This window comes from Gossypium hirsutum, chromosome D07, assembly GCF_007990345.1.
Source record: "Gossypium hirsutum isolate 1008001.06 chromosome D07, Gossypium_hirsutum_v2.1, whole genome shotgun sequence".
NCBI lineage: Eukaryota > Viridiplantae > Streptophyta > Magnoliopsida > Malvales > Malvaceae > Gossypium > Gossypium hirsutum.
Window position 1 is genome coordinate 846694 of NC_053443.1, and position 14421 is coordinate 861114.

General features: G+C 34.3%; 1 protein-coding gene across 1 annotated transcript; it reads right to left on the reverse strand.

The window, feature by feature from the left end:
• Window positions 1–681: 681 nt before the first annotated feature.
• LOC121219468 (uncharacterized) lies at window positions 682–7737 on the reverse strand. The gene is made up of 5 exons (XM_041097714.1): window positions 7639–7737; window positions 6583–6849; window positions 3666–3745; window positions 944–1274; window positions 682–711 (listed from the first exon to the last, which is right to left on the reverse strand). The coding sequence occupies exons 1-5, from the start codon at window positions 7735–7737 to the stop codon at window positions 682–684; spliced, it is 807 nt and encodes a 268-aa protein (XP_040953648.1).
• Window positions 7738–14421: the final 6684 nt, after the last annotated feature.

Below are 14421 nucleotides of genomic sequence, written 5' to 3' on the forward strand. Positions count from 1 at the left end.
TGTTTGATTGAATCTGTGTAAAATATTTTCCGCTGTTTGACAGATTTCCTGAAAATATTTTCCGGAAAAGTTATTTTTTACATATATTAATATATATTAATAATTTTTTATATTTTAAATTGTTTTTACATATATTGCAATGATTTATTTATAATAATACTCAATAATAAGCTACAATATTGATCGTTATAAATTGAAAAAATATTATCCACAATGAGTACTAGTAAGAATATTGAATAATTATAAATTGCTTCGAAACCATAATGAGTACTAGAAATAATATTATCCAAATACATAATTAGTAGTACACCACATAATAACAACATTGTCCAAGTGCATAATATTACACCACATAAAAGTATCAATATCTTCAACCCTGAGAAAATTTTTGAAGCCAAATTTTTCTATGCTTCTTATTTTTAACTAAAAACATTTTGGCCTCTGATTCATGACTCCCTAGATAATCACACACAGAACACAAGAATTCATCATCAAATCCTTCTTCCTCCATCGACATCACTTGTTCGTAAAGCTGTGCTGTCTTGTCGGCAGTAAATTGTTTCAAAGCATTAGCAATTTCGCCAAGTTGCTCACCCACAAATTTAATTTGTTCATCAACGAGACTTTCTTGACCACTTTTTCTTTTACGTTTGGATGTGCCAGATGAAGATACATTTGTTCTTACCTCTTCAGCCTCTTCATTGTCGCAGTCTACAGGCATTGAATCTTCATTACCATCATCCAAATCTATGTCAGCAAATGTTCTAGCAAAACTCCCTGTTGCCATATCTTTGCCAACAACCACAGCCATTTCATCATAATGATCAATGCTTTTATTCAAAAATGGTTCATACTTCTTGTGTGTCTGTTGGATATTATACACAATTAGAATAACAAGTAAAAAACAATTGAAATATACTTAACATATATATACATATATTACCATCACTGTTGCATCGTATGTTGCTCTATCACATGTGATCATTTTCATGTTATCATCCCATCCAAAACCACTTTCACCTCGAATTTTGCATATAATCTGCCACTGGTTTTTTACTGTCCTCAAATGATTTTCCACGTGCTTCGTATCGCATTGGACTTGGAATCTAGAAGAAATGGCGTCAGCAACTCGATTAATAGAAACTGATTTGAAAGTATTAGAAGGCTTATTTCCTTTTCGAGCCTCCTCTGCTAGAATTTCAAGGAAAACATGTTCCATCGGTTTTGTCCACCTGAATTGCTTGGAGGTCCCTTCTTTGTTGCCCTTACCCATTCTACATAATAATTGTCATTGTCAATAATTTCAATATCCAACAAGCTTAAAACATAATAATCAATTCAATATCCAACAATGTTAAAACATAATCAATATCTAACAAATTCAAGACATATATCAAAATCCAACAATCTAAAATTTGACAATGTTATTATCCAACCAACATTTACAAAAAAAAACATCAGTCTAAAACATACATAACATAGAAATAATAACCCTAAGCCCTAAATCTACCTAATATTTCTAGCCATATAATCAGTCCACATAGTTTCTGCAATCTCATCTCTCTTAGCAGACCATTCTCTTGCTTCTTGTCTTTCTTCTCGCTCCGTGAGAGTTTGTATTATCGAATCAAACTCAGACTCATCGTATAATCCTTGATTAAGTAAATCACTAGGATCAACTCCAATTATATGATTATGAATTATACAACAAGCCAAAACTATATCTACTTGAGTTTGAAAATTCCAAAATGGTTCAGCATCTAATACACGAAACTGTTTCTTCAAAATCCCAAAAACACGTTCAACAGTGATCCGTAATGATGAATGTCGAAGATTAAAGAGTTCCTTTGCATTTTCAGGCTCTTCAGCACCAAACTCTTTTAAATGATATCGAACACCATGATATGGGGTAATACATCCAATTCGGATGCCATATCCAGCATCAGCAAGATAATATTTACCTAAAATTTTACAATACGTAATTAATACTGATAAACTATGAGCTTACTGGAACTATTTGTGATAAATATTACCTTCTGGAATTCTTAATCCTCTTGGGCGTGAAAGTGCATCACTTAAAATACGAGAATCATGTGCACTACCTTCCCAACCAGCTAGAACATAGGCAAATTTCAAATCAAATGTAATGGCAGCCAATACATTTTGTGTCGTCCCCCCTTTACGGCTATGAAATCTTCCTTGCATGCTAAGTGGAACCGATGCACGAATATGAGTTCCATCTAATGCTCCAATACAATCTTTAAAATAAGGATAAAACCTTGGATTGTTTCTAATTTCACTAGGAGTTGACTCATCAGGTAATCTAATAACTAGTCTATACAATTTCAAAATAGCTCTCAATACAACCCTAAAGTAATGGTGAACTGTCTGAATTGATCTATAATATCTAGATCCAATCACTCGAAACCTTACATTATGACCAATTATATGTAAAAATATAACTACTTGCTCCCTAATATCGACAGATTTAGACGATTGTAACAAATTATTCGTACTAAGAATATCACATAAATTAAAAAAGGCGATCGGTCTCATCCTTATTATATCAATGCAATGCTGGTCACCACTATATAAAATACTATTAATATAGTTTTCTCCTTCATAATCTCGATTCACACGAGGGCGAGAAGCAATTTCCTTCCTAGTTTCTAATTTTTTAATCCAAAGAGCCCCAAAAGCTAAAACTGAAGCCACAACTCCGGCAATTGCCATTTGATTTTGATTACGATCCATCTACACAAAATAATGCCACACAAATATATGATCACTACTACAAAAGATGCAAGATTTTCATAAGATCACATAAAGTTACCATGACTAAAAAAGTGCATACATACATATCAAGCTAATTATAATTGCCCAATAATAATTTTTTAAAGTAGCACTTAAATATTGATCATAGTTAATACAATACTTCAATTGGTGCAAGAGTTTGTTATATATTATTAAGTTACCAATACATACATATATTGATCATGTATTTATAAAGAGTTTTAAATTATAATATGTTTCATGTATTTAAAGAGTTTTAAATATATTGATCATGTATTAAAGTTACCATGACTTAAAATATCTTTCATGTATTTGTTATATATTGATCATAGTTAATAATATGTTTTTATAAAGTTACCATGACTTAAAATATATTGCCCAAAAGCTATAAATGTTGATGCCTCTTTTTTTAAAATATAAAAGAGTTTTAAATACTTCAATTGCTATCAAGTGTGTTTTCTTTTTTTATTTCAATATAAACAAAAAAATTTGACAATGTTATAAATTTTTTTATTTCTATTTTTTATAATTTTTTTAAATTATAAATTTGACAATGTTATAAAAAAAATTTATTTCTATTTTTTATAATTTTTTAAATTATAAATTTGACAATGTTATAAATAATGTTTAACTGCACTGCTACAATTGCTATATATACAGTTAAAATTTCGGACATAATTAACAAAAATATCAGTCTTATCATAAATATAACAGCTCATCACTGCCATTTCCTAACAAATTACAGAAAAAATGTAAATCAATAATAAACCATACCCAAACACATCCAACAACCATTTAATTCACTTGAACCGAATTATAACAACCACAAATGCATATTAGAAGGCTTATCATAAATCAAGCACACCACAAACCTCTTATGAAAATATCGACCAAGGCCACCAACACGAGTACGAATGCTGAGGTAGAGGCTAGGACAGCAAGAACTATACAGCTGGAGGTCAAGCATACAAAGAAATTAGAACCGTTAGGAGCAATAAAAAATAGAAGCTAAGACAACATCAGTCTTGCCATCATCAATAAACATAATCAAAATCCAAATCAATAAACATACAAAAATTGGGTCATCTTCAACCGTTTATTTTAACACAATTACATCCAACTTGTATAATTAAAGACAACATCACATGTTTTTATCTTTTCACTTCTATAATAATTAAATTTATATCGATATTAATTAAAAACTCCAACATTTCATCCATAATTCCTGATATAATATTTAATCATCCTCAACAACTCTCATTACCATATTAACAATAATCTGTAGAATTATGAGCTAAAAACATGTGAACTTCGCTCGTGTGAATGGAAGTAAAAAGAAAAATACTTATTCATAATTTATGATTAGTTTCTTTAAAAAGAATTAACTTATTTGAATTAACTTATTTTTAAAGGCAATTATTATATAAAATATCCAAAAGCCGTAAGCAGTATCTACATATAATTCAATCTGTAGAATTATATTAGTGTCAAAACATACTAACCCAATGGAGGAAAAATACATAAAAAATGAAACTCTAATATATTTATAATTTAGTTTTTCAAAAACAACCTTTATTCATTTATTTTTCTTTAATTCCCACCTTTATTTCATGTTTCTTTAACCCAAATTCGATGTGTTTAATTCAGTTAATTATGCAGAGGAGAAGAGTTCAAAGAAGCACCAAATTTATAGCAAGGAATTCCAGGCTATGTTAGATGGTTTAGATGAAGAAGAATGCTTAGAAGAAGGTGGTCAAGCAACAGAGAAGAAAATGTGTTTATCTATGCATCAAGTTAAGGCTTTAGAGAAGAATTTCGATGTGGGAAACAAGTTAAAACCAGAGAGAAAAGTGAAGTTAGCTGAAGAATTGAGGTTACAGCCAAGGCAAGTGGCTATTTGGTTCCAAAACCGACGTGCTCGTTGGAAGACCAAGGTGTTGGAGAAAGATTATGCAATGCTTAAAGCTAATAGAGAGAAGGAACCTCCTAGAAATTGTTCAGATTGCTTGAATAGCCCCTCAGACAATAGACAATTAAGTGGCGATGACTGTCCCTCAGTTGTATTCAACTGAAGCATATGCTTGGTGACTGAAGGGTCTCAGTACGGGCTACCAAAGAACTGGATTCAGAGAAAAATCAATAAGCTAATGAGAAGAAAATTCGGATTGTTTGTCGGAGGGAGGGGACGGATGATCACCATATAAATTGGAAGTGAAGGGCTGGGAAAATTATACTGAATTATACGTTCCAAAGCCAAGTCTACCAGGCCTTTCTGACGCATTGAGCTGAGCTTTGGACTTTCTGCTTTTAGCCTCACCACCAAACTGTTGCTTCTTTAGAACATTACCTATTTTTTGTCAAAATTTTCACCTTTTCTTGTTCTTTAAGAAAAAAATCAAATTATTTGAACATCAATTATTTGAAGCCAAATTTTTCTATGCTACCCTCCTACTGTACAGAATATAGTGATTTTGAACATCAATTATTTGAACATCACAGCTTTGAAGATGCTTTGTGAGGGAATCTAGTGATTTTGAGTCACCTAAAACTCCTCAATAATATCACATAAATTTTCTGTAAGGTACTTTTCTCTTCTAGACTGTAAGATGCATTAGTAAGGACATTTTGTTCTCTGAAGTAAAGATTCTGGGAGTTGAATAATTCTGTTTCATTTTTTGGCAGGAGAAAATTCTGGGATAAGAATTGGTTTATACACCCCCTATCATTCCATATTTAAAGGCATCACCCCCAATGGGAATTCTGTTTATGGATCTTGCTAACATGTCATATTGTTCTTCTAGGTTGGCATAAATAATGGTTTTTGTCTTGGATTTTGTAGTTGGTTTGAGGTGGCATAAATAACAGCATTATTTGACCGATAAACAGAGCCATTGGGATCAACAGAAAAATGTGACAACTAGGTCTCTCAAACACTGGCAGCAACCTCTACCATCCTTTAGAAGCATGCTAGGTTGGGTGCTTAAGTAGGCATTATTATAAAGAATTTTATCACTTTAGAGAGTGGGATTTGAGTAGTCATTTTTAGTTATTTTTTCCCCTTTAAATCACCATTTCACATGTCTTTTAAGTTGAAGTTGCAGAATATTTTCTGAGTACTCATTTGCTAGAATTTTAAAGTTTCTAATATAGTTCGCTCAGATGGTAGTCCTCATCGAAATAGGAGTGTTGGCTCTTATCAGATTAGGAGCTTTATAGAATCTATTATAAAACAATTTCTACTGCTCTCCACATAGTATGATCCAATCAATTCTAACAATGAAACTCACTCCTACATGAAACACTAATTACCTAACCGAACCTTTAGCAATCCCATTGTTGCTCCCTTTTTATTGATTTTCCAAAACAAGAAACCCAAAAAGAAAAACCGAACCTCCAAAATGAAATTCAGAACACGAACAATCAGTTAGACCCAAAATACTAATCTTCTGGCCTTATTCGATCCAATCTGAATCACATCCATGCAAACCCAAAAGATAAAAAGAAAATCCTACCCAAAATCAATAATAATGCCAAGAAAAGCAATCATTTCTTTTTCTTTTTAATAACAAACTCAAAATGAATTAAACAACGCTGAATAGAACCGAAGCATCATCAAAGACGTGAAATCAAACCCAGAAATCTAAAATAAGTTACCATAATCAAATGCAATAATGAATCAAATAAATCACTGATAAATCAAACATTTAGCAAAGAAGCTAAACCAGCTAAACAAACAAGTGATGCTAAACAGACAAATTATGAACATCAACGAGTAAACAAAGAGTTTACCTTAAATACGAATTTGTTGGCGATTCGGGAATAAACAAACCCTTGATTTTCTGGAACTGGAACTGGGTGGAGGACCGGAGGTAGACCGGAGGTGGATCGATGGAGGACGGAGGTAGCTTGATGCCTTGATTTTGGATTTGGGAAAAAAAATGGAGGAGGGGAGATAGGGTTAGGGAAGACTGTCGGCAGTAAAACAAAACAATAATGTTGTGGATACAGTAAAATTAGCAACAATAGCAGAGGAGATGAGGCAGAGATGATGAGGAGCTATGGAAATGGTTTCAACGGTGAGAAGATGAGCTGTGGAAAATGTCTTACCGATTTCTAAGGGGTAAGACATTTTCCGGAAATATAGGGTTGATTTTCCCGTGTTTTGGAATTGATTTTCCAAAAGGAAATCATTTTCCTCCAATCAAACACCGGAAAATGGGGAAAACCATTTCCGGAAAATCATTTCCCCCTATCAAACAGACCCTAAATTTATTCTATTTATAACAAAATAATGAGACTTCAAACTTAATAATATTAACAATTAATTTTCATCAAATCAATCCTAAAATCCGAATTAAACACTAAAAATTCAACATTGTTATTTTTAGATTCCAAAATATATAACTTTGACCAAATAAACTCATTTAGTTGTTGTGGAAAGATCAATGGTTTTGAAAAAGGAATGTTGACGATGATGATTGGTATGAATTCGAGAAACCATGAAAAGAGAAAACAAAAGTGTAGGAGTTAAAATGAAAAAAAAGAAGAAGAAGAAGAAGAGGAACTGTGTCGTTTTTTGATTTTTTTTAATTATCCAACTATGAACATTTGTAAAATGGTCACTTAATTATTAATATATTTTTTTAATCACCCAATTATCAAAAATTATAAAATGATCACTTAACTATTCAATTATATTTTTTTGTCATTTAATTTTCTTAGATTTTTAAATATTTCTATTTTTTATGTTAATAAATTGATGACCAATACAGGCAAAATTGAATTAAATTTCCATCCCATGGTACTTGATGTTTGTCCATTTACAGCTCTTGCCAAGAAACTTACCTCCAAAACCTCCAACCTCCAAGGATCTTTGTGGGCGATGATGTGAGCTCTAAGGGGGGTTAGCATCAAAGGAGTTAAGGATGCATGGGTAAAGCTCATTTATCATTTTTATGGCTCCATTAAATTTCTTGAAAATAAGCTGATGTCTTATATTTTCTGATAATTTATAGGGTGTAAGTGAAGAATGTGTAAAAATTTGTTATCCCTTAGCATTTGAGATTATTCGTCTGGAGCTATTGAAAAAATCAAGAAGAGGGAATCGAACCACACCGCTCTAGCAAATTCATAATGCATGAAAAGGTGTTCTAAGGACTTGGAGCTATTCTAGCAAATTGGACAGCAATTATTTGTTTTGATGTTCCGTTGTTGGAGAGTATCCTTCTGTTGCGCGGAAGCGTGTGAAAGAGTAAAATTATTGTACTAAAAATCACACTAAGTTCAATTCCCAAGAAAGAGAGGTGAATCACGAGGATCACTTAAGTACCAAGTTTTTCCTAGCCAGAATATCCCTCTATCGTAATTTAATAGCACAATAAATCGCTACAATCACACTCACAAAATATGAACATTAAATAGTAAAGAACACCAAAATTTTAACGAGGTTCGGCAAATCTTGCCTACGTCCTCGGGCACTACCAAATATATTTCACTCCAAAATACAAGTGAAACTTTACAAATAGGGAGAGAGAACAATGCCTTAAGTAGAGAGTGGCAAATGTGGGATGATGAGAATGAGCAATGGTTGGCCTATTTATAGTTGAGATTCAAGGGCCACCTTGCAAAGTCCCTATTCACTTAGGGACCAAAAATTGCTATTATCCCATGCCCAACACTAAATAAATATTTGGTGCCCATAACTTTGACCTTTCCAAGGTATGGGTAGGTATGGGAAAGGTATGGGCAAGGTATGGGATATATTCTAATAATCTCCACCTTGAAGATTTGATTAGGATAATCTTATCTTCACACAATTCTTTTTGCCTTTGACAACAATACTTGATAGTGCCTTCTTCGACTGTTAAACTTGCAGGATATTGATCAAGTTCAAACAATGTTCGAACTTGGTTGCTGTTACCACCTTGGTCATCATATCTGCGGGATTATCTGCAGTCTTGATCTTCTGAAGACAAATTTTCCCCTCTTCAATAATTTCCCACACAAAATGGAATCGTACGTCGATATGTTTTGTACGTGCATGATAGACTTCATTCTTTGCTAAATGAATAGCACTTTGACTATCACAATACACGTTAATATGCTCCTGAACCAACCCCAAGGTTTTAGCCATACCTTGTAACCAAATAGCCTCCTTTACAGCCTCTGTTACAGCCATGTACTCGGCTTCTGTGGTTGACAACGCAACTGTAGACTGTAGTGTAGACTTCCAACTTATTGGTCCTCCAGCAAGTGTAAACACATAACCGGTGGTTGATCTTCGCTTGTCCAAATCACCGGCATAGTCAGAATCAACGTACCCAATAACACCTTTACCAAGTGTATTATCCTGCTTGAACAGTAATCCAACATCTACGGTCTTCTGAATATACCGTAGAATCCATTTCACAGCTTGCCAATGTCCTTTTCCAGGATTATGCATATACCTGCTCACTATACTAACTGCCTGTGAAATGTCGGGTGTTGTACACACCATTGCATACATCAAGCTACCCACTGCATTAGAATACGGAACTTGCAACATGTATTCTCGTTCCGTATTCGTCGAAGGAGATAGTTGTGCAGAAAGCTTGAAATGAGAAGCCAACGGGGTACTTACAGGTTTTGTCTGCTCGTTCATGCCAAACTGCTGTAGTACCTTTTTCAAATACTGCTTCTGAGACAAGCTAACTCTATCATGAGATCTATCTCTCCATATTTCCATGCCGAGAATCTTTTTAGCTTCTCCTAGATCTTTCATCTCAAACTCGAGATTGAGTTGAGTCTTCAATCTTTCAATCTCAACTTTGCTCTTAGATGCTATTAGCATATCATCAACATATAAGAGCAAGTATATGAAAGTTCCTTCTTGTAGCTTCTGAAAATACACGCAATGATCAAATTTACTTCTTGTGTACCTTTGCCCTTTCATGAACTGATCAAATCGCTTGTACCACTGCCTCGGAGATTGCTTCAATCCATAAAGCGACTTTGTCAGTTTGCAAACCCAATTTTCTTTTCCAGCAACCTTGAATCCATCTGGTTGAGTCATATAGATTTCCTCTTCCAAATCACCGTGTAAAAACGCGGTCTTCACATCAAGCTGAACTAGTTCAAGATCATATTGCGCAATCAAGGCTAGCAAAATCCGAATAGACGAATGCTTCACAACAGGAGAAAACACTTCATTGTAGTCTATTCCTTCTTTCTGAGCGTAACCCTTTGCTACTAATCTAGCCTTGTATCGAATTTCATTTTTATCAGGAAATCCTTCCTTCTTTGCATATACCCATTTGCATCCAATTGCCTTCTTTCCCTTGGGTAGTGTCACCAACTCCCAGGTCTTATTTTTATGAAGAGACTGCATTTCTTCATTCATTGCTTGCTTCCACTTTACACCATCAGGGTTACTTATTGCTTCTGTGTAAGTAGAAGGAACATCATCATCTGCAATTGGAAGTGCATAGGCCACTATATCATCAAAGCGAGCAGGCTTACGAATCTCTCTTCTTAGCCTCCTATATGCAATTGAATCTTGTTGCTGTAGAGGTTCTTGGGTAGGAACCTCTTCATCATTTGTCCCTTCAATATTAGCTGGATCATCGTTAACCTTTTCAAGCTCCACCTGCTGCAAAGTACTACTGGTTTTGCCATCCTTTTGTGAATCCTTGTACTTTAACATGGTTGATTCATCAAAAGTCACATCTCTACTGAAAACAATCTTCCTTGTATCAGGACACCAGAGACGATATCCTTTTACTCCATCAGTTATACCCAAGAATAATGCTTTCTTTGCTCTTGGGTCTAACTTAGATTCTTTTACATGATAATATGTAGTAGAACCAAATACATGCAAAGAATCATAATCAGTAGCAGATTTACCAGTCCACATCTCCATAGGAGTTTTTCCATTTATTGCAGCTGATGGCAAACGGTTAATTAGATGGCACGCATATGTAACTGCCTCAGCCCAAAATTCTTTGCCCAATCCAGCATTGGACAACATACATCGAACTTTCTCTAGTATAGTTCGATTCATTCGTTCTGCCACCCCATTTTGCTGTGGTGTATCCCGAACAGTGAAGTGTCGCACAATGCCCTCATCTTGGCATACTTGTAGAAATGGATCGTTTTTGTGCTCAGTACCATTATCTGATCGAAGTCGTTTGACCTTTCGATCAGTCTGAGTCTCCACCATCTTCTTCCATTTCAGAAATGCATCCAAAACTTCACTTTTTCTTTTCATTAGATACACCCATACTTTTCTTGAATAATCATCAACAAAAGTAACAAAATAGTGTATACCTCCCAAAGAAGCTACTTTGGTAGGTCCCCACACATCACTGTGAACGTAGTCCAGAATTCCTTTCGTATTGTGAATTGCTGGACCAAATTTTACCCTCTTCTGCTTGCCCAGAACACAATGTTCACAGAATTCCATTTTGCAAGAATTTGCACCTTTCAATAACCCTTGCTTCACCAATGTCTGCAAAGCTTTTTCACCAGCATGTCCCAATCGCATATGCCATAATCTGGTAGCCTCTGAATCTACATCTTTTGTAGAAACTGTTGATGTTGATCCAATAACTGTACTTCCATTTAAAAAATACAAGTTATTTCTTCTTGTGCCTTTCATCACCGTCAGTTGCCCAGCTACTACTTTTAGTAATCCATCTCTTAAAGTGATTGTGAGCCCTTTAGATTCTAGGGCACCTAATGAGATGAGATTTTTCTTCAGGCTAGGTACGTAGCGAACATTTGTCAAGACTTGGATTGAGCCGTCGTGATTCTTCAATTGGACTGTACCCACTCCCATTGTCTTACAAGCACTATCATTGCCCATAAGAACAATTCCACCTTCTAGCTCTTTAAGACTAGAAAACCAGTCCTTATTAGGACACATATGGTAAGTACATCCTGAATCCAAAATCCACTCATCCGTTTGACATGCCATTGCCATGCCAACCAAGCTAAAGTCTGACTCCTCATCATGCTCCGCTACACATGCATTAGAAATAGCCTTGCCCTTTTGTAGCTTAGGACAATTCTTTTTCCAATGCCCTTTTTCACGGCAAAAAGCACATTCATCTTTGGTGGGTCTCCCTTTGGACTTTCCCCTTCTACCAGATTTGCTGCTGTGTGAACGACCTCTTACTGTTAAGACTTCTGCGGTTGTATCTCTGTGATCTCTTTTATCTTTCTTTCGAGTCTCAGATCTATACAACGCACTACAGACTGCATCAAATGTGATCGTGTCCTTCCCATGAAGCAATGTGGTGGTAAGATGATCATATTCATCAGGAAGGGAATTCAACAACAATAATGCCTTGTCTTCATCTTCAAATTTCTCATCCAAATTTAGCAAGTCTGCTAAAATTTTATTGAATGAGTTCACATGGTCATTCATCGACATACCGGGTGCATACGTGAATCGATAAAGTTTCTTTTTCATATAAAGCCTATTTTCAAGACTTTTCGTTAGAAACTTTTCTTCCAGTTTATCCCATAACTTCTTCGCTGATGTCTCCCTCATGACAGAGTACTTCTGCTCTTTAGCCAAACATAGGCGGATTGTAGCACACGTCTGTCTATTGATCTTGGCCCACTCCTTGTCATCCATCTTGTCAGGTTTTTCTTCAAGGGCTATATCTAGCTCTTGCTGACATAAGACATCCAGGATCTCACATTGCCACATACCAAAATTATTGGTACCGTCAAATTTCTCTACTTCAAATTTTGCATTTGTCACAGTAGTCCTTGCTGATGACGATGCTGCTGCCATTTTTCTCCTCAATCCCAACTACTGTATGCGTGAACAGTACCGTATACGTGAATAGTGTCGTATACGTGAATAGTGTCGTATACGTGAATAGTACCGTAAACAGTCGTATTCCCCAAGTACGAACCTGGCTCTGATACCAATTGTTGCGCGGAAGCGTGTGAAAGAGTAAAATTATTGTACTAAAAAATCACACTAAGTTCAATTCCCAAGAAAGAGAGGTAAATCACGAGGATCACTTAAGTACCAAGTCTTTCCTAGCCAGAATATCCCTCTATCGTAATTTAATAGCACAATAAATCACTACAATCACACTCACAAAATATGAACATTAAATAGTAAAGAACACCAAAATTTTAACGAGGTTCGGCAAATCTTGCCTACGTCCTCGGGCACTACCAAATATATTTCACTCCAAAATACAAGTGAAACTTTACAAATAGGGAGAGAGAACAATGCCTTAAGTAGAGAGTGGCAAATGTGGGATGATGAGAATGAGCAATGGTTGGCCTATTTATAGTTGAGATTCAAGGGCCACCTTGCAAAGTCCCTATTCACTTAGGGACCAAAAATTGCTATTATCCCATGCCCAACACTAAATAAATATTTGGTGCCCATAACTTTGACCTTTCCAAGGTATGGGTAGGTATGGGAAATGTATGGGCAAGGTATGGGATATATTCTAATACCTTCATTGGGAGATGGTTGTTGCAGATCTTCTATTGGAAATGATCACTTTAAAGGGGAATTTTAATCTCCAAAACTTGTTCCGTACTTTATTGTTAAGAGTCATGAAGAGAGTGGCTTTGATATTGAGAGCATCAAAGATGTGTATAGGCATTTTTTACATAGAAAACGCCATTATGATTGTTTTGCCAAGCAATTCCATCACTACCACCTTGGAATGATATTGGTCTATTAAGGAGATCATTAACATGCTAATTAAAAATCATTAAGTTAGAGAATAGTGATTAAATTCATACCTTATATATATAGTATAATGCTAATGGCAAAATTAGATCAAGTCAACTGTAAGCACCAAACCATGTAGGTTTTTTTTTTGAAGTTACTACAAAAACATATTAAGGATAAATTATATTTAATATCACTAAACTATTAATAAATATAGTAAAACTGCAAATAAGAACATATATTTTTTTAATAATAATAAAAGGAAACCCACCATTTTTGGTTTTCTTTTTGGTCTTTTTGAAGAATTTATTGGTTAATAATATTAAATTCTTGCAAGTTGCAGCCTTGCAGGTCGGGAGCCAAATAAACGAGCTTTTATTTTTCTGTTAAATTCTTCTATTAGTCCCTATACTTTAAAAAAGTTATGAATTTAGTCTTTATACTTTAATTAGATCAATTTTAGTAACTATACTTTTTTATTTTTGAAATTCTAATACTGACCCAAAGAGTAAGAGTTAAATCTAATTGCTAGTCATGTACTAGCGTATAGCTATAGATTTAATTTATATTCTCCAATTAGATTATTTTAAGACACTATATATTTTTTTTAATTTTAAAATTTTAGTCTTACCACAAATGACAAGCCTCAATCCATTAACTACATTTTTAGAGAGTAATATGTGAAAATAATAAACTGACATTACACATATAATAATATGTTTACCGCGTCAAATTTTAGAAATAAATATAAATTAACTTAATGTATTTAACAGTTATCATTTGATGATGACTGAAGTTTTAAAATTTGAAAAGTAGAGTGACTAAAAAAACCAAATTATAGAGACTAAATCCAAAACTTTCATAAATTACAGGGACTAATAACAGAATTTAACCTTTTTCATTTCTGGATAATTGATTTCACTTTACTATTCTCGTGA

Excerpts from the sequence above, each read along its gene's own strand:
- LOC121219468 (XM_041097714.1), bottom strand. The coding sequence starts at position 7,737 with ATGAGCTTTACCCATGCATCCTTAACTCCTTTGATGCTAACCCCCCTT. Across the intron at positions 3,746-6,582 it reads CCAACAAATTCGTATTTAAG|CTGTATAGTTCTTGCTGTCC; the intron begins GTAAACTCTTTG and ends CTTGACCTCCAG. Across the intron at positions 1,275-3,665 it reads GGTCGATATTTTCATAAGAG|AATGGGTAAGGGCAACAAAG; the intron begins GTTTGTGGTGTG and ends ATTATTATGTAG.